The 19276-nt window shown below is 38.5% G+C and overlaps 1 protein-coding gene across 1 annotated transcript in view; it reads left to right on the top strand.

Moving 5' to 3' along the window:
- Nucleotides 1-19276, top strand: part of CRACR2A (calcium release activated channel regulator 2A) — a 50865-nt gene that overhangs the window by 21155 nt on the left and 10434 nt on the right. The window contains exons 7-15 of the mRNA XM_036393783.2: nt 491-678; nt 2571-2642; nt 4813-4858; nt 5663-5754; nt 6497-6821; nt 10329-10461; nt 12427-12508; nt 13418-13532; nt 15239-15340. Coding sequence (XP_036249676.1) covers nt 491-678; nt 2571-2642; nt 4813-4858; nt 5663-5754; nt 6497-6821; nt 10329-10461; nt 12427-12508; nt 13418-13532; nt 15239-15340 — 1155 coding nt within the window. The remainder of the gene's footprint in view (nt 1-490; nt 679-2570; nt 2643-4812; nt 4859-5662; nt 5755-6496; nt 6822-10328; nt 10462-12426; nt 12509-13417; nt 13533-15238; nt 15341-19276) is intronic.

Raw genomic sequence — 19276 nt, forward strand, 5'->3', positions numbered from 1 at the left:
AAAGGCTCTAATTCACACTTCTTGGCAGATCTGTCTGAGGTGGCAAAAAGCTCACTGCTTGTTCATATTGCTGGGGATGGGAAGGTTTATCAGCTATCAGATTTAAATCTAGCAGTTTTTAGGTAGATCTCTGAATCACTCTGTGTAGACCTGGTCTTTGTGGAAAGTGGTGTAAAATATCAGCTTAATGCTGCTAATGTGAATATCACCTTAATGCTGCTAATCTGCTCTATAGCACATTTTTTATGGTTTGTACTGGTGTGTTCTTGAGCTGGATAAAATTCAGTCATAGAATGGAATGGCTTTGTTTTTGTGTAACATAATTATGTCTGTACAAAGATCACTGGAAGAGCACCATATGTATTTTATTCATTTTTTGGCTTTGAAATAGCACCCTGCTCAGCTAACCTCTAAGACCCAAACTGAAATCCTCAAAACCAAGATGCCTCAATCAGCTGTAATGCTTTCTGTTCTCTTTTCTTCCACCCAGTTAGAGCATCAGTGTACACAACTCCTCAGTGGCAAAGAAGAAACCAAAGTAGAGAACACCAAGCTGAAGCTGACTAACCAGGAGCTGCTGAGAGAGCTGGAGAGAACATCCCATGAGCTAAGCCTGGCTCAACAACAGCTACAGGTGCTTCAGGAGGAGGCATCAAGGCTCCATGAGGAGAAGGAAATGTAAGTGTCCAGCTGCAGCAGTTCTTGTGCACTTGCTTGGTGTGGCAGTAAGCCCCCTCAGGGTACCCAGTGCTGTCAAAAGCAGAAACCACTTGCAAAGCTGAGTGCAGTTCTAGCTGCTTTCCCCCAAGTAATTCAGCATGTTTTCTGTAGCATATCTGGCTTCTATGGAATCTTTTGCTAATTTTGTGTTCAAAATGTCAGTGTTCTCCCCACTGTCATTGGTTGAGGATATTTGGAATTAAAAATTGAATTAAAAATCCATGTAGTGTCTTAGTTTTGAGATACCAGTGGAATTCCTTATGGAAATGCCTTACAGTTGTGGCATATGATGCTTCATCCTACTCAAAGCTGAGTCTATCTGAAACTTGCTTCTCAGAATGTACTCTGACTGAGATACCTAGGATCTTCTTTTTTTCCTTCATCAAAAGTAAGCCTAGTAAGGACAGCAAGATAAAATTTAGCTTATCTCAATTCCCACGACTCTTTGTGGCAATTCAGAACCATAATTTTGGGGTTTCCAGGTCAAATGTTGAAGGTTTTAGATTCTGATTCCAAATTACAAAAAAAAAAAAAAAAAAAAATCAAGAAGAAATATTTATGGTTCTTATTTTGAGAGATAAAATGACTTGTGACAGTTTGAGCTACCTGTCTTGCTCCAGCCTTCTGCACAAAGCAGAAGAATCATTACTCTGAGGCTGTAATTGGCAGAAATGTTCACTCAAGTCCATTTTAAAGAAAATGCTCAGGATCTGTAGAAGCCTCTCATTGCCAATGGAGGGCACATGAATGACAGATGGACCTGCCCACTGCAGCAATGAACTATATAATTCAGAGTTGTTGCTGGTTGACATATTTCAGGATAGAGCAGAACATTAGTTCAAATGTCACATTATTTTTCTCTTAAGCTTTGTGCCAAGCTCTATTAAGTTATCACTTCTTTAATTTTTCTTGAGGGCAAAAATAATTAACTTTGTTGATAAATTAGTGTTAAAGAATGGCCACTGTGATTAGAATTTTTAGGTTTGTGTGTTTGATGTGTGTTTTGGAAGTAGACAGTAGAAATACTCCTCCTCAAGGTGGTTTGTTTCCTGTTTGAGGCCTCTCTTTTCAGATCCAGAGCAAAGACTATGGAATGATCTGATTTAAAAGCTACAAAGGAAATCTGCCCAGTGGTCAGACTGCTGAATAATACTACTGCACTTACAAAGCACTTTGGATTCAATAGTGGTTTATGGAATTAGAGCTCAGCCCTACTCAACTGCATCTGCAGTGTTGCTTTAAACATCTGTGTCAGTCTGGTAAGACTTGAGCTGTTGAAGCAGGTGTAATGTTCAGACAGTGCACAGGAAGAACTTGAGGCTTCACTGAAAGGCGAAAGAAAACCATTAAAGGCCAGACACCAAATCGTGTTAAATCAAAGTAAATGGTGTTAAAATGGCTGCATAAGTGTCAAGAATTGGAAGAAATTGTAGGGCTTGTAGATGTGAGAGCCTGACATATGGTTCCTGCAGCAGGATAAGCTCTAATTTTGGATAAAATGTCACCTGTTTTTTAGTGGCTATAACTGAGAAGTATTTTAGCAGTGTATCTGTTCTGAATGCTCCAAGTGCCAGTATCAACATATATTAAACTCTCTGGATGAAGAAATTAAAAAGCAATAGTTTTTGAAAAAAGAACCTCTACTCCTTCCTCTGCTAACTCGTACTGCTGTGCTACTGTGGGCCTTATACTGAATAAACTTCTTTAAAATATTAACCATTCATGCAGAACAGAATCTACAAGTTTGAAGAAGCTGAGGTCTCAAATGTAGATACCCCTAGGGGGAAGCATTTTAGCAGTGTTCTTACCATAGATAGAAAAATTTTTTTCTTTTTTTTTTTTTTTTGCAGGGAGGTGTACCGGGTGACAGAAACCTTACAGAGAGAGAAGTCAGGACTTTTGAAGCAGCTGGATTTTTTAAGGTAATGTTGATCTTCCAAAAACTCTTATATAATTCTAAAGAGGTACATTAAAGTATGAAATTATGTTGGGATATGTAGTGAGTGTAGGTGTCAAGGTGTTGACAGTGGGGTGCCACAGAGCAGCCTCTGTGCCAGAGAGAAGCCAGGGCTGCCCTGTGACAATGGACACAGCACAGGCCACAGTGGAGCCCCACAGCCCCCATGTGCTTCTGGGAAAGCCACAGTAAGAAAGGGTGGAATACAACGCAGCAGCTGGGAGAGAAGAGAGAAAAAAATATGTGAGAAAGCCCTTCAGACACCAAGGTCAGTGAAGAAGGAGGGGTAGAAGGTGCTCCAGGCACCACTGGAGCACAGTCCCTTGCAGCCTGTGCAGAGTCCACACAAGAACAGGCTTCTGGCAGGAGCTTGGTCCATGGAGAGGAGCCCATGCAGAGGCTGGTTTTCTGGCAGGAATTGTGGCCCTTGGGGGACCCAGGCTGGAGCAGTCCATCCCTGAAGGATTATTCTCCTTGGAAAGGATCTGTGCTGCAGTTGTGAAGGACTATAACCAGTGTGAGGGAACTCACACTGGAGTGAGAAAACTGTGAGGAGGAAGGAGCCGCAGAGAGAAGCTGTTATGGGCTGACCACAAGCCCCACTATTCCCCATCCCCTTGTGCCACTCAGGATTGGTTAAGGCGGTAGAAGAGCTGAGGGTGTAGGAGTGAAGTTGAGCCTGAGAAGAAAGGGGATGTGGAGAAGGTGATTTTAGTTTTGTCTCAATTTCTCATCATCCTACAGTTGAGTCTGTTTCATCTGTAATGGGTAGCTGGTAAGTAACCTTCTTGTTTTTATCTTGGCCCACAAGCTTTTCCATGTTATTATCTTCCCTTGTGGTGTTGAGGAAGGAGAGTGAGAGAGTGGCTGGGTTTACATCTGGCAGCCAGTCAATGTCGACTGCCACAGGATAATGACACAGAAATAGCAAAAATGGTTACAAAAGACTCTTAAATGGTTGGTTCTTGCATAGAGTAGAGGGCAGCACACCTGAAAGATATGCTTCATTTTGACAATTCAGAGCTGTAGGACAATCTCCTTTCCAAAAGTCAAATGTAAAACAGAGCAGCACTGATCAGCTCTAATTCTGAGGAAGAAGCCTGGCTGCAGGAGCTTGCTTAAAGGCTCTGCTGCTTCTCAAGTGCTGGGAGTTGAGCCAAAATGAAGATTATTTCCCCAAAATATTTGTAAAATGATTCCAAAATGTACATAGCTAACATTCCTTTATTGATAGACTTCAAATTTGGAGCTGTGTTCAGCCACCTGTAGCCCTCTTTTCAATGTGAAGCAATGTTGGGTTTTGTTTGCTCAGTGGTCAGTCACTCTGGGCTGTAGGTTGCACCTGCCTCTAGGTCTTCATTGTCTGCATTTCCTTCAGGAGGCCTCATTTTAAAGTTGCCTAAAAATTTCACAGGCTTGAGGCAAGGCTCTTATTTTGCAGCATGTGTTTTCCATAGGCCACTCTGTGATCTTGCCTGCTTCAAGTTTTGGGGACATAGATGGAAACATCTGGCAAGGGAGGTTTTTTTCATTCACCCTGGCTGCTCAGTCTCTCCTGTGGCCAGGCCAGCAACAGATGGAGACAATAGATGATGTACTAAGCAGGTGTGCTGTCAGATCTGATCAGAGCTTGCTGATTGCCTGGGGTATCTGTTTCTTGACACTTTCATTGTTTTTGCACAAAGGATGGAAGATGGATGTTTTCCTAGGGTGACTTTTCTGTGGCAGTTGCAATTGCCACAATAATTGGCTTTCACAGCTGTCAGCAGATGAACAAGAGATGGTGTTCATTGCACCCTCTCCACATTAAGAGGTCATCTTTACTGTGAAAATCATTAAAAATTCTAATTTATGGTACGTGAAGGCATATTGACCACAACTGATTTCTATGTGTTAAGGCATTTGTTTAGATAAAATACAGGAAGAGATCCAGATCCCATCTGGCTTTAATCAGCATAGCCCTGCTGGAGAATCAATAGTCCAGGCAAGAAACTGGCCGAGGTGAGAATATAAATAAAGGGTGATGAAAGGTTTGCACTGCTAACTGTCCAGTCTGTCTGTTAGTGTGGAGTAGAAAAGTCAGCAGTTCTAAATACTTGGCTTCAGTGTTTCTTTTGTTTGTATTTTCTTTGCAGAGAGAGGAACAAACATCTCAGGGATGAACGTGACATATTTTTGCAGGTAACCAACTTATTTTCAAACCCAGTGTTGGGCAGACACATATGAGAACAGATTCAAAAGAAGGGGAACTGAAGGCTGTGCAGGAGATGGACTTTCATGCCCCTTAAATCTTACCCTGTTCTTAATTTGTATTGTCGTCTTTTCTCACTTGAAAATAAGATTTTTTAATTTGCTAAACAATTTTAAGAGTTGAGAATTATAAATTGGGAGCTAATCTCTCTGAAGAGAGATTAATGTGTTTTAGAAGAAACAAAGGATGCAATCATGAAAGGAGGAAATAACCTAAAAATGGAACAATTAAATGTGTTAATTTATCCAGTCAAGAGTCGGTAATATCCTGACACATTTATACAACAGTACAATAGCTGGTGTACCTGAATCAGTACCTGAGTACCTCAGTACCTGAGGCTGGGGTAAGAGCAGATCTGATTAACTTTTTAAGCAGCGGCCAAAGATGGACTCCTAAGATGTTCTAGAAGTACTCTGGTGTAAGGAGACTAAGGCCATTTAGTTTATATTTGCTTGTGTTCTTAGTCTACAAGAAGCTGCTCATGTAAAAAAAAAAAATTACTTTTTTTCCATAACATTGTGCTGTTTTATTTACAAAGCAGATGCATTTTTGCAGGATATGGAGTTTCCTGTTCTGATTGTTTATCAATTAGAATTCTGAAACATTTATACCTCTAGTACTTCTACTTTCTTTTTCTTTCATTTGCATTGCATTATTTAAGTATTGGAATGAGGGTAGTTAACCATAACGAGCACCAGAAGTAAATCAGTAAGAAGTATTCTGTATTTCTGCAGAAATGCAAAACAACTGTTCCAAAAGCCAGCTGGAAGCAGAGATCAGGGTCTATCATTGGGAAATACATAGAGGGCAAGATGCAGCCAAACAGGTAGGAGCTTTTTTTCACGTGTTCCCTGTTTGAGTATGATGAGGCTTATAGGAAGAAGATGTGGAATGCTTCCTTTCTGATACTTTTGAACTTTTCAAAGAGTGTATTTCTTAAGTGTCTGTCACTATAAGATTACTGTACTCATTAAGAAATTTGAAAATGAAAAGCCAAATTTTAACATAAAACAAGTGTGCTGTCTGCAAAGGCAAGAGATTTCCCCACTGTGGATGGCTGTAGGCTGGGAGACACAAAAACTTGCCCACGAGCACGAGCCTATGTTAGTGTGGTACAATTCTGAGTCTCCACTTGGACTTTTTTTATCCATATTAAGCAAACCCACGTCCATCCTATCTACTAAAAAGAGAATCAGATTGCACATAGAAATGATCTCTCTTGGGTTTTTCTTTTATTCCTCCAGAATAGGAGGGAAGGTGGGAAAGGAGAAAACCACAGTAGAGAAGCTTACTTTAGCTCTTCTATGAGATTAGAATTGATGTTAATCTAATATTTTCCATTCTGGTTCAGGTTTCTCCTGTAAGTTATTAGCTTTCCCCATGATGCTTATAATTATCAATATATATACACATGGTATGATGAGCTGACTTTTCAGCAGACGCTGGAATGACTCTGCCTGCTGTGACTAATCAAAAACATGGGAGATTAAATTCAGTTATTCAGATTAAATTCAGAATCAAATAGCAGGTCCATTATATTTTTGTGATATACTTCTTTCTCTGTCTAGCCATTCATTTGAAGAAGATGATATTTTCAGTAATTCAAAGAGAAGGAATTCTGCTGGACTGAATGGAGTTCTCTCTGAAGAGCCTGATGCTGGAGTCACTGGAGGAATGCCTAAAACATCACATCTCCAAAGAATAATATCAATTGAAGAAGATCACCTACCCCAGCTTCTTGACAGGCTGGTTGATAAGCAGCTGAGCAGATGGACTGGAGAAGATGAAGATACTTTTGAGACAGAAATGAGTAACAAATCCAGAGAGCAATCAATGGAACATTCATCATCATCTTCTAGAGAGCAGCCTATAGGGAAGGAAACACTGTCAAATGTAAGAGGACAAAGGAGATCTCACCTTGAGTAGAGTGTGAAGTTGTGGGTCCTGTGATTTAAGGAGAATGTGAAGGTCCTTGAATGCATCCAGAGGAATGCCACAATGCTGGTGGGAGGGCTGGAAAGTATGTCCTCTGAGGAGTGGCTGAGGGCTCTGGGTTTGTCCCAGTTTGCAAAAATAGGCTGAGGGATGACTCCCTTACTCTCTGCAGCTTCCTGAGGAGGGGAAGGGGAAAGGGAGGTGCTGATCCCTTCTCCCTGGGATCCAGCAATAGGATGTGTGGGAATAGTTCAAAGCTGCCTCAGGGGAGGTGCAGGCTTGACATCAGGAAGCATTTCTTTAGTGAGAGGGTGGTCAGACACAGGAATGGGCTTCCTAGGGAGGTGGTCCATGCCACAAGTCTGTCAGTGTTTAAGATACTTTTTGATAATGCCCTTCATAACATGCTTTAACTTTTGGTCAGCCCTGAAGTGGTCAGGGAGTTGGACTAGGTAGGTCCCATCCAACTGGAACTCTTCTGTTCTATTCTGTTCTGAAGGACCTTGGATGCCATGAGGTGGTGTCATATGTTAATGTGTTATACCTAGAATCTAAAATTATTTGGTTTTCTGTCTTTAAGTTGAAACATGATAAATTAAGCCATTGCATGAAGTGGGGGATGAAAACGTATTGCAGACAAGTGCTGAAGGTGCAAAGAAGGGAAACTCAACCTAAAGGAGTGGTAACTGCAGACAATGTGTGCATAGATATACATTTGAAGGACTGCTTAGGGAAAGTGAAGTTAAGTCTTGTAACAGAGGATACAAGAAGCTCCTGTGGAAGGCAGAAGTTGTCTTAAAAAATAAGCGTTATTTAAAAATTGGTTGTTTGGCTTTGTTTTTTTGGGTTTTTTTTTTGCCTCAAGGTGATATTTCTCATATTCTGATACTTTTGAGTCAGCTTTGGTAGCTGTTACATTATCTGAGGAATAATGAGTGGATTATCATGACTTTTTAATTATCATTGAAAATACTTTTATTTAGCAAATGGAAATCCTATATTTTTTCAGCTCTAGCTTGTATATGTGTGTTAGCAATTAATTCACCATTCAGTAATAATCCTTAAAACAGTATGCTGGAAGGTACATTTCTGTGGAGTATAAAGTTCTTTTTGCACTGCGATTTCTTCAGACCTAGCTGTGCTTGTTTTCCAATTTTAGAATCATTGTTAAGGATTACTCATTTTTAGATTCTTGAAGCACATATTAAAAAGATTAAAGTATAGGAAAAATTGGTTTGCTTGGTCATAATTATATGGTTCTTTTAGAAGAAGCAAGCATATCTTTAAAATTATGATAGAATTATGCCATGGTTACATAATAATTTCTAAGTGGTACCTTTTAATAAATCATTGAGGGTACAGAAAAGAACTTCATAGTTTGAAATTCTTTAATTCAGTGCATGCTTTTTGCTTGCTGTATTACTTATTTTGTGTCACATTTTCAAAGCATGGCATCACTGGACATTAGGATGACAAAAGCCAGGTAGGTCATCCTATCCAGCTAGGACAAGCCTGTAGGAATATATTCAATACCTGAAGGAACCCTGATGGAAATTAAAGCAGGATTTTCTGTTCAAAAATTCTGCATGAGATTCACTTTCATTATGGAATATGAACCATTATGTTTATATGTATAATCTCCCACATTTGTGTTAAATTGTACAAAAGCTAGGTGTGTTACTTTACCTGGCTACTTTTTTTATAAAGACTACTCAAAAGACACATCTAGGGAAGACTTTTTCAGACTGCATTGTAAACTAAAATAAATTATCATCCTACTGCTATTCTATTTTCCCATCAGCACTTTGTTGAAGCAGACTATGGGGTAGCTTATCCCCTAGCATAGTGTTCAGATGCAGATTTGTAATCAAGTTTAATTATTAAGGTTATTTTCATGACTGGACTTGATACATCTCAGTGAAAAATGAATTCTTATGTTCTTGTGTTGGGAATGGAGCTGAAGGCCTCTGGGGTCTTCGAATCTTAGTGCTACTGGAGTATGAATGACCACCAGGGACAAAGTATTTCAGGTCATGTAGTCCATATATTTAGCTGTGGTTCTCAGAAGCACTGTGATAATACTGCCAAGCTGGTGATTGTATGTTAGCTTGTTTTATTTCCCAGAGCACACAGACTAATAAGCTGGGAATGGTTTTCATCAGGACTGAGAATGTGCTTTGTATAAATGTGTGCTACTAGTAGCCTATAGTTTCTGTGGGGTTTAGAATTTTAATAGAAAAGGAAAATAAGAAACCTTTCTATAATTGTGGTGGGCTATAAGCCCAGCTCATGAAAGAAACATGTATTTTTTGTCCCCAGAATTTACAGAGTGAATTTTTTTTTTCACATGAAGGGAGACAGCAGCTCAAGCCTTTGTTGTTTGGGTTTTTTTCCCCATCAAGAGCAGCTTTCTATTTCTTCTTCTTTCTCTAAGACTTCTGTATATTTGTAGAAAACACTTCCAAGTGTAGACTTCAATATCTCATTCAAAGGACTGTTGGGCAGTGAATTCAGTTTTGATGTCTTCATGAAGACATGGATCGATCCTGCACATCAAATGACTGGCAGAGGGCCTTCCCCTCCTCACAACCCGCACCATAACAAACTAATGTCAGGACCATCCATGATCTTTCTCTCCTTCTGCAGCATTGAAAGCAAAACTTTCTATCTCCCTCTTCCTTCAACTTTACACAAAATAGAAGAGACCAGTAAGAGACCCTGCAAACCAGCTGGTGCTACAAGTGCTTCCCTAAGCAACTCCTGATTTACATACAAAAGAATGATGACCTACTTGATAGAGGATATAAATATTCTCTCCAGCATCCACTTAGCTTAGCCTGCAGTAAACAGAACCTGGATAAGCAGAACAAATTGTTGTTCCTTCTGCTTAAAAAGCGAAATGACAGAAACATAGCTGAATGTTTACAGCCTGATTAACTGGTCTAATTCTCTGTCTGTGTCTTTCCTCAGTGCTTCTCCCTGTAATGTTAAACAGATGTAGAAATTCAGTAATTGGATGGAAGTTCTTGGCTCTATGGTGGTAGCAGAGAGAAGAATCTGGTAGCATAAGCAAAAAAATTATGACTTTGCTTCTGGTATCTAGATGAAGATGTGCTGCTTCCTCTGTGACACTGATATAGAATGAAGCTACTGAGCAGAGCTGTGTGAAGCTTTATAAATTTTGATTTGTGGCCATGAACATAAACTGATTTATTTTGTCAGTTTAATGTAAAGGTTCATATTCAGTACACTTCCAGAACTCAGTGCAAATCACTGCACTTTGGATGATCTGGAATGATGCATGACAAACACCTGAAATGGTGAGTTATTTTAAGAAACAGAATATTGCTTCATGAGTAATGAAGGATAGGATAAAATCTATTATTTTCCCCATATCAGCCTTTAACTGGAGAGGCAACATGATTAATAGAACAGTTGGAGGCTAATTTTTGCTCTTACTTGAAGGAGGAGAGAATAAACTCTGTTCCAGAACGCTTATTCAAGATCGTTTTTGTGGGCAATTCGAGTGTTGGAAAGACTTCATTCTTGAGAAGATTTTGTGAAGATCGTTTTTTCCCAGGCACAGCTGCTACTGTAGGTAAGTTTAACAATACAACTCTTGTTATTTTTGTTCTGACAGTACTTAAGAGTTTCTACTGAGATCAGGCCTTGTATAATAAAACAGAAACATACAGATGTTGTAAAAGTAGGACATGCAAAGTAAGTTCTCCTAAACTGGAAAGCTCATAATTGATGGAGAAGTTTCAGAGTAGATTCTGTACTGAAATCCTGGCCAGCGGTGAGATAAATCAGAAAAAATCTACTGATTTCTGTGAAGCTAGAATTTCCTTGTAGATCTCACAGTTCTGAAGCCCATATCCTGTCCTCTGGACTGCAGTGTACTAACAATCCCACCTTCATATCTCATTGCTATCCCTCTAAGTAATCTGATTTTGTTTTATAGAGAAAGTAGAATATCTGAATCACCTATCATTTAGCATTATACTAATCACCAAAAAAATATGTCAGACCAGTGTTTTGAATGCCAAAATTTTCAAAGCCTACCTTCTTACTTTGCCTAAAATTGTAGACCAAGCTTTCCAAAGTCAGACTCAAAATCAAGGTACAAGAACTCAAGTATAGGTTCTTGCAATGCAGCTGGATTAAATGAGCAGATTCCTTATGCTTAGCCTGTATTGAGACCTTACTTATTCTGCAGCATATATGAAATAAGACTTACCTACTTCAAGGTGAGCTTAGTAATGTCCTAGTTTTTCACTGACTGTATCTTCATTAACTGAAATGGGGGCTTGGACGCCTATCTGAAATTGTCTATGTATCCTATTGATCTAAAAGCTGTGTCCTGTCCATGTTGTCCTGTAATTGGCTCATACACTTCTCTAGACTCTGAGGTCTTACACAGTGTGTGCAATTTTCCAGAGGAAAAACACAAGAATGAGTCTGAACTCTTTCCTCTTTTGGCTGGTCATCCAGAGTTCTTGCAAAGAAAATGGAAAAAAAGGCATTTGTCATAGCTTTGATTTAGTGTTCACATCAATGAGTTTCTCAGGTGTGGGCTATGACTGGCAAGGTACAAACAGTGGAAAAGTCAAGTGAACAATATGGAGAGAAGTGTTCTCAATGAATTTCTACAGAATAGTTCAAATTTCTTCCCTTGAGATACAAGCAATAGATATATTGTCCATACAGGTTTTTTAATTGCCTATTGAAGGAATCTAAGCAGGCACAGACGCTTCTCCATTGATGCCACTGGTAAAAATCCCATTTTTGTGGAAAATAGCCCCAAAGATACTGTTGCTGACCTACTGAGATCCCTTCTAACCTGAATTATTCAATGATTCTGGGATTTTATGATACAGTTCAATTTGATACCAAAAATATGTAGGTTGTCATTAGGAGGAGGTAGTGACTGATTAACATTTTAAACTCTAATTATTGTTATAAATATCCAGAAAATACGTACATCTTCAGAGGTTAGAGGAATTGGGAGAGGCTTAATTTAAAAGTTTAAATAAATGAATTTTTATGTCCACTGACCTAAGGGAATTGAGCTCATCTTCTGCATTATAAATAGGAGAAGATGTTCTCCACATGTTCAGTCCACCTATCTTCATTTGTCTTAGGTTCCACTGTTCCCTGTGCCACGTCTTGTGTTTTTCCCCTAACTGTGGAAGGCTCCCATGTGGTTAGCTCAGACTAAACTAACACATTTCACACAACTGATGTCATACAGTCAATTCCAGGCAAAATGGCTTAGACTGCTCTGGACTGTCAGATGGACCATTGACTCGTGTTCTGTGATTTGTAAAGTGACTTATCTTGCATATTTTACAAAACTGAACTACTCTACTACCATTTGGTATTGCTGAAGGACTTGAAGCAAATAAAAGCTCTTGTCCTCTGCTAGCTGGAGACTCTGGACATAATTTTAAATGCAGTGCCTATCTTTTTACATTCCTGGAATTGTTGCTATTTGCTGGATCCAGTTTTCACTGATCAAACAGCTTGTAAAGAGACAGCTCACCTTGCCTTTCTGTTGCAGGTGTGGATTACAACGTGAGAACTGTCACAGTAGATCACAGCCAGGTAGCGCTGCAGCTCTGGGACACAGCTGGCCAGGAACGGTGAGGAAGGGTCTCTTATGGTTCAACCCTGGGAGTCAGCCCAGCTGTGTAGCTGCTCCCTCACTCCCCCATCTGCTGGGATGGAGGAGGGAATTGGAGGGATGGAAGTGGCAAAACTCCTTGTTTGAAACGAAGACAGTATGATGAAATTTAACTCCATGCCAGTCAAAACCTGTATGTATTTTAAGGTCTTCCTTGAATCATCTGTTTGAAGATCATTAAGTGTGGACCTAATCCTGCTTCTTGGGAGAGGAACAAATATAGGAACATTTCTAATAGAGCCAGTGGATTCACAGTTTTGCTCATTCCCTTGCAGCACTAATTAAGCTCTGAAAAGTTTAGTGCCGCACTGTTTCTTTAGGAGCAAGACTGATTTTAAAATGCACCTAGAATTATTTCTATATCAAAAAATACCTTAATGGATAAAAACGTTTAGGTTTTTTTTTTTTTTTTTACTATAGCAATACCATTGTAGTACAACTCCAGGATTTTGTAAGACTTCAGTGGTCATTTCCTTCCCCATCTCCTTACCTATTGTGTAACTTTCTAATAGTATTACTAAAAGCAAGGATGATAATGACAATCTGCATTTTCTATATGAAGCTTTGGAAAAAGGTCTCCAAAAACCTAGCTAGCTTTAGAAGAGCACTTAGTGAGGGGGAAATTTCTCCTCCAAGCTTAAAATGAAAGAGGTGAGAGAAGGTGAGATATGCAGCTAATTATCCTGCCTAACCCAGAATCAGTTAAAGAAGGCAGGGGGAGCTTTTCCAAACACTTTCTTTTAAAAAATACTTTTATTTTAAAATTTTTTTCCAAATAATTTATTTGCCTTTGTATGGAGGAATTACTCTAAATTTGTCAGATTGTTGCTTCTGTTGAAGAGAGCTGTAACCAGATTCTTACTTGTAGGTACCGCAGCATCACCAAGCAGTTTTTCAGAAAAGCTGACGGTGTCATTGTGATGTATGACATAACAGCAAAAGACACATTCACAGCTGTCAAGCAGTGGCTGATAAGCATTGAGGTAACTTGATATAACTTGAAATCCAAACCCTGGTTTCAATCTCTATTTTTCTTCTGAACAAGGGCTGTTAGCAGGGTGAAACAGAAAGGACCATGTTTCTTGTGTTGTCACAATTACATTTTTGCTTGTGAGTTTGGTCTGCACTGTTGCCAGTGAAGTTGGTTTTCATTTCTATCTCTATGAAAAAAAAAAAAAATCATAGTTCCAGGGTTTTAAGGACTTTGAACGAATGGTGGGAAAGTCCCAGCATGGAGTCCTCTGATTTCTCATGAAGGGAGCTTAGCTAATGACCCCCACTGGATCACTGCTAGCACTGAGAGGTGTTTTGGATCAGTGATGGTGGTCTGGTGATCACTGATGATCACTAGCATTTGATAACCAAGTGTGTAGCTCATGGAAAATAGACTATGTTGTGAACATAAGCCATAAACTTAGAACTATGTAATCTACATTAGTGCTGTGAAACTGCCTTGTGAAAGACAGTTCAGTTTTCTGCGGATCATCCTTTCAACCACTTGAAAAGGAAATCATAGTCCATATCACTGACTGACATTAATTAACTAAAAATTAAAACATATTAAGAGCCTAAGCAACAGAATTTGCTTGTGGCCAGAACAAAGAGTAAAAATAAAATTGAGACAGCTGCCACAAAAGGCTGACTTGTAGCAAGAACGAAGTGTGACTGCCTGTTTGCACGCTGAAAAAGTAAGGAACAAATCAATATGCAAAGATCATTTAGTCTGATTTTATTGGGCATGTGCTCTAGTATAACACACTATTATTATAATATTTTTATATATATTATGATTATTATTATTATGATTATTATTATATACTATTATGTTTCCAGAATAGCCAAGAGCTGGCTTTGGGAGTTCAGATTAGGACTCAGTCATTTAAATGCCTCCAAACAGTCATAGTTTTTCCAGATATGAGTAGCCTTACTGAAGTAGTATTAGCATGCATTTCGGAAGAACAGGCCATTGCTAATTATATGATCTTAATAAATAAGTGGCATGTTTTAATTCAGTATGGTAAAAGCTAGAGAAGCATTGCTGATTTTGATTCAGAAAAATGGAATATTGTGGTCAAAACTTTTTTCCAAGCTCTAATAGTTCACTCTTCTTTACTAAGTAATTTTTGTTTGCTGCAAACTATTGCTAAGTTGGACATACTGCCAAGTCCCTTTACTGCTGTAGCATTCAGCCCACCTAATGAAAGCACTCACTGTGATAATTATAACCCTTTTCAGAATGGATTTTGATTTCTGTCTATTCTATGTATTTTTGGGGGCCTATTCTGTGTATTTCTTCACTATTTCGTGTAATTCCTTTGGCATAATAGCACCCAGGTGTTGCCATTATTTTTCCTGGCCATGTAATTAGAAAAGCAGTGGCTGTAAACACATAATATCTGAGCCTGTGTAGCATGGTGGTTTCCTCTCTCCCATTTTAATATAAAGTTTAATGAGCTTCTTTGCTGTTATTAGAAAAAATCCCAAGTCAGTGTAACCTTAGCATTATGTCTTTTTCATGTCTTTTATCCAACTTCAATTCCTGACATATTTGTAAGCAAAGTGGCACATACCTGGTTTGTGTGAAGTCTTAAATGTCTTGTTAGAGTGTGACATTCGTTAGCTTTTATCCTCTTAATCTGTGATCTTTTCAATTCAGCACTTCAGCTGAAATTTGCTGTTTATCCTGCAGGAGGCAACTGGGGAGAATGTGCCTGTTCTTTTGTTGGGTAACAAAACCGATAACGAAAAGGAGCGCGAGGTCCCGATGGGAATGGGAGACCATCTTGCAAAGGTACTGTGCTTTGGGAACTCCTTACAAGGCTTGAAGGTGAAGGTTTTAAAATGGAGTCTCAATGTTTCTAAATTCATAGAAATACAGATTAATCTTAGCCAGATAGGTATCTTTTAGGATTAGGAACCCATCACACTCTTCAATTCAGCTTTCAGTGATGTAAGTGCTGATAATTTTATAGTACTTACAACACTGCCTAGATAGAGAACACCCTAAAACCAAAGCAATCAAATAAAAAACCCTAAACCAAACCAAAAAGTGGGTGGAGAAGAAAAATATTTAAGAATTCAATCTCATTGTGTCTCATTTCTCTTTGTTCTCTCTTTTTCTCTGTTTTTTCCCTTGCTGCTTCTTTTTTCCTCCCTTTTCCCTGTGAAAGGATTCTTAACATAGAGATAATTTGGGGACCTTTTCTCCCTCCTACCTCCTGTAAAACCAAAGAAGACCATCTGTTACTCCTGTGGTAGGAGTAGAAAACATGTTTACTTTTAGTAACTTTCCATCAAGGAGATAAAATAAGTAGAGTTAACAGTCTGCATCTACCAGAGCACTGGTGATCCATGGGCATAATTTAAGCAATCAAGGGACTGCAAATACCAGATACTTGTTTGTATTCTTGTGTACCATGCCCATCAATTTTTCCTTTGAATCTCTTTATACAGTGCTTATAGTTTGAACATGAATGCCTGCAGAATATTCATTTATTTAGAAGTAAGTAATCGAAATATTGCTGAAATATTCACCAAATTGGTAGGAATATACCTAAATTAAACAGTTCGCTGGATTTCACATATTTACCTCTTTTGCTTTTGATGATCGATTTACTGCCAGTAATAAAAAGGGTATTTTCAAAATTTGAAGGGCAACCGAATTGTTCTTCCAGGAAAGGTTGCTGCTAGGCACTTCTCTGTAAGGGAAAGAATTAGGGCCAGATCTCTTTTTATCTTACTTTGATTATTCATATAGCCTTTTGAAATTATACCTCCCTATTCAGGTTTGTGTCCATTATTTGATTTTTGTCTGAGAGGATTATCAGCCTTGAACTTATCCCCCAAAGGATCTCCCTTTAGGAAATCAATTTTATTTTCTCATATGGAAATGCAGATAACTTTGAGGCTCTGGAAGCTAGGAGGGAGTCCAGGGTGAATCCTTCTGTGAAAAAAACAAGTGACACATAAATGCTAAATGGACAGAGAGTAGGTGTCTTGCATGTCATCTTGCTCTAAAAAAACTGCACTAGTAAAACAACGATGAATCACTCTAGTATATAGAGCTCACAGCCCACCAGGCTATTAATTCTAACATGTCATGTAAGAAAATAAAATGTTTTGCATAAGTAAAACAAAAAGTTGTCAAATAAGATGGTTATAATCAAATGAATGGATCTGAATGACTCACTTGAATGTTTGAATGTGCTGCCTGAGATAGATAAGAGAAGGAGTGATTAATGGCAATGGATTAGTTGAAAAGTAGCATAGATATAATTAAATTATAATAATTTGCCTGCTGAGCTAATAATAACCATGAATTTTAATGAAATATTAATTCTTGCTAAATGGCCATGTAATTCCTGTGAAACCACATACCACTGTCTCTGTTAGTGTATGCAGCTGAGTTACTTGTTTTGTGAATAATCCCATGAATTACTCACAAATGATCCCAAATACACAGGGCTAGGTGCTGAGCCGATACTAATTTTTATAGCCATATTTGGTGAAAACAAGCTCTTGCTGTGCATAGTCAGTTTAGCCTGTTGATCCTGAAGTCCAACAGTTTTAAGGACTGTTTCAATGTCTCACAGGATGGGATTGGTTTTGCCCGTTTTTTTCTATAGTCAGAAAGGAACATGTACTTTCAGGGCCATTTCAGCCCAGCTGTATTAACCCTTCCTTTGCTTCAGTCCCACATCTTAGAAGCACTGTACTGTACTACAGCTTTGGTCAGAAACCCAAGGGCTGCCATTATAATGCCCTTGTCACATAACTTCTCTGCAAGGTGGGCAGCGCAGTTAATTTTTAAAAGGAATAATGGCAGCCTGAAGGGAGTTATCATTTGAGAAGACCTGTAGTTCCAGTGTGTTTGTTATACCCCATGAAAAGGAAGAATGGAATGAGCACAGGGATTCTGGAAGTCCATTTGATTTGTTTTAGCAGAGGATCCAGAAGGAACACTCCATATAACAGATTTCTCTGTAGCTTAGCTTGATCCAGTGATCAAGAATTCATATGAGCACAACAAGAGAGAGTATTCAGATCATATTGTGAGTGTCCAGGAACAGCCAATGTTCTGTGTGAGTACAGAAGTGTAAGCACTGCCAATTATTTAAATAAAAAGCCTTATGATGCAGGTGCTGCTCAGGCATGCTTATATCCACATCATTTTATTTTGGCCCTGCATGTACTTCCTGAGCGATCTTAAATGGTCAATAAATCCTTATCTATCACTGTTCCCCAACTACTAATAAGATAGTAATGCCTTGTCTGCCTTGGCTTTGCAGAGTATGTGTGCTTCATGGAATGAGGACTATTTCTGTGTATTCATACAGTGTCTACTTTGTCAACCTGTCAGTGCCATTCTTACACAAATACTGCTAATGAGGCAGCTATTCTCAGAGTGATGGTGCTTTACAGGACAGAAAATTCCCCAGCTCTCTCTGGTAATACTTCATTTTCCTCCCTATTCTTTAGATGTCTGCTGATTTGTAGGTAAGTTTTTAAAATGAAGTAATTGTCAGTGGTCTCCAAGGTTCAGTAGCTGATTCCTGGATGGACATGGATGGCATTTCCTAGCTTAATAATTACATGTGTCCTTCCTGCTCCTAGTTTGTGCTCCTTGTTTATTCTATCAATTAAATTCCTCCCTGAATCAGGGAAATGGCATGTTGTATTTCTAGGCTATCTCCTCTTTAGACAAGAACCTTTTTGCTAGACTGAGAGAATTAAGCACTCATTATCAATTGAGTTTAAATTGTTATCCTTCTGTCCAAGCAATTTGCTGAAAATCCATTCAGATTCATGCCAGCATAAATGAAATTATCACTGACAGTTCTCCTCTGGTGACTCTGTTGCCTGTGGGGAAGATGTTGGTGTAGTATCATGCTAGACTGACGTGAAATATCTATAAACTGACCACAGTAGGTTTTCTATTTGAGTTGTGATCAGCTGAGCAGAAAGAGAGAGTGTAATCTTTATTTCAAGCTTCTGTTTGCATAGCTGGTAAGAAATTTGACCTGGCCAAATTTTATCTTAAAACTTTTCAAAGAAAAGCAAGAGAATCATAGGGTTGCATTTTTGCAAATGTTATAAATGTCTAAAAATTGATAAAATGTCTACTCAACACTAACATTGCCTGATTTCTTCCTTCTCTGCTTTTCTGTGCTTATCTGGTCATCAATAAATTATTGCATGTTGTTCAATCTGGTTTTTCACTGGAACAAACAATATAACCATTGACAACATATACAAAACTGACATTGGATAAGTCTGAAGAACTTTTTTTAGAGCTGCCAAAATAAACTACTGTATTTATGGAATTTTTTTCCCCATTTTTGTCTCTAAAATTCCACAAAGATGACAGAAATTTCCAGAAGTTATGCAATTCTGGAAGCACAGTATTTATGGAAAAAAAAAACAAACAAACCAAACCAGAAATACCTCATCATCTTAATGGAAAGTTTTGAAAACTGAATTATAAGTGTCTTCTGAAAAGTGGCTAAATAATTATAAGTGCAGTAACCAGAGTTAATAACAAACAAATGCAACTCTGCAGACATGATTGTAATTTTCTAAGGTACTGACTACTTGCTTGAATTTTAAGCTACTGCTATAAATAGCAATAAGACATGGAGACAAGTGGAAAGTGAATAGAAATTTGATATCTGGATGGGTAAAAGGACAGGTAGTAATACCACAGAGGCAATGTAGGTGACCTTCATTG

Source organism: Molothrus ater, chromosome 2 (assembly GCF_012460135.2).
Source record: "Molothrus ater isolate BHLD 08-10-18 breed brown headed cowbird chromosome 2, BPBGC_Mater_1.1, whole genome shotgun sequence".
NCBI lineage: Eukaryota > Metazoa > Chordata > Aves > Passeriformes > Icteridae > Molothrus > Molothrus ater.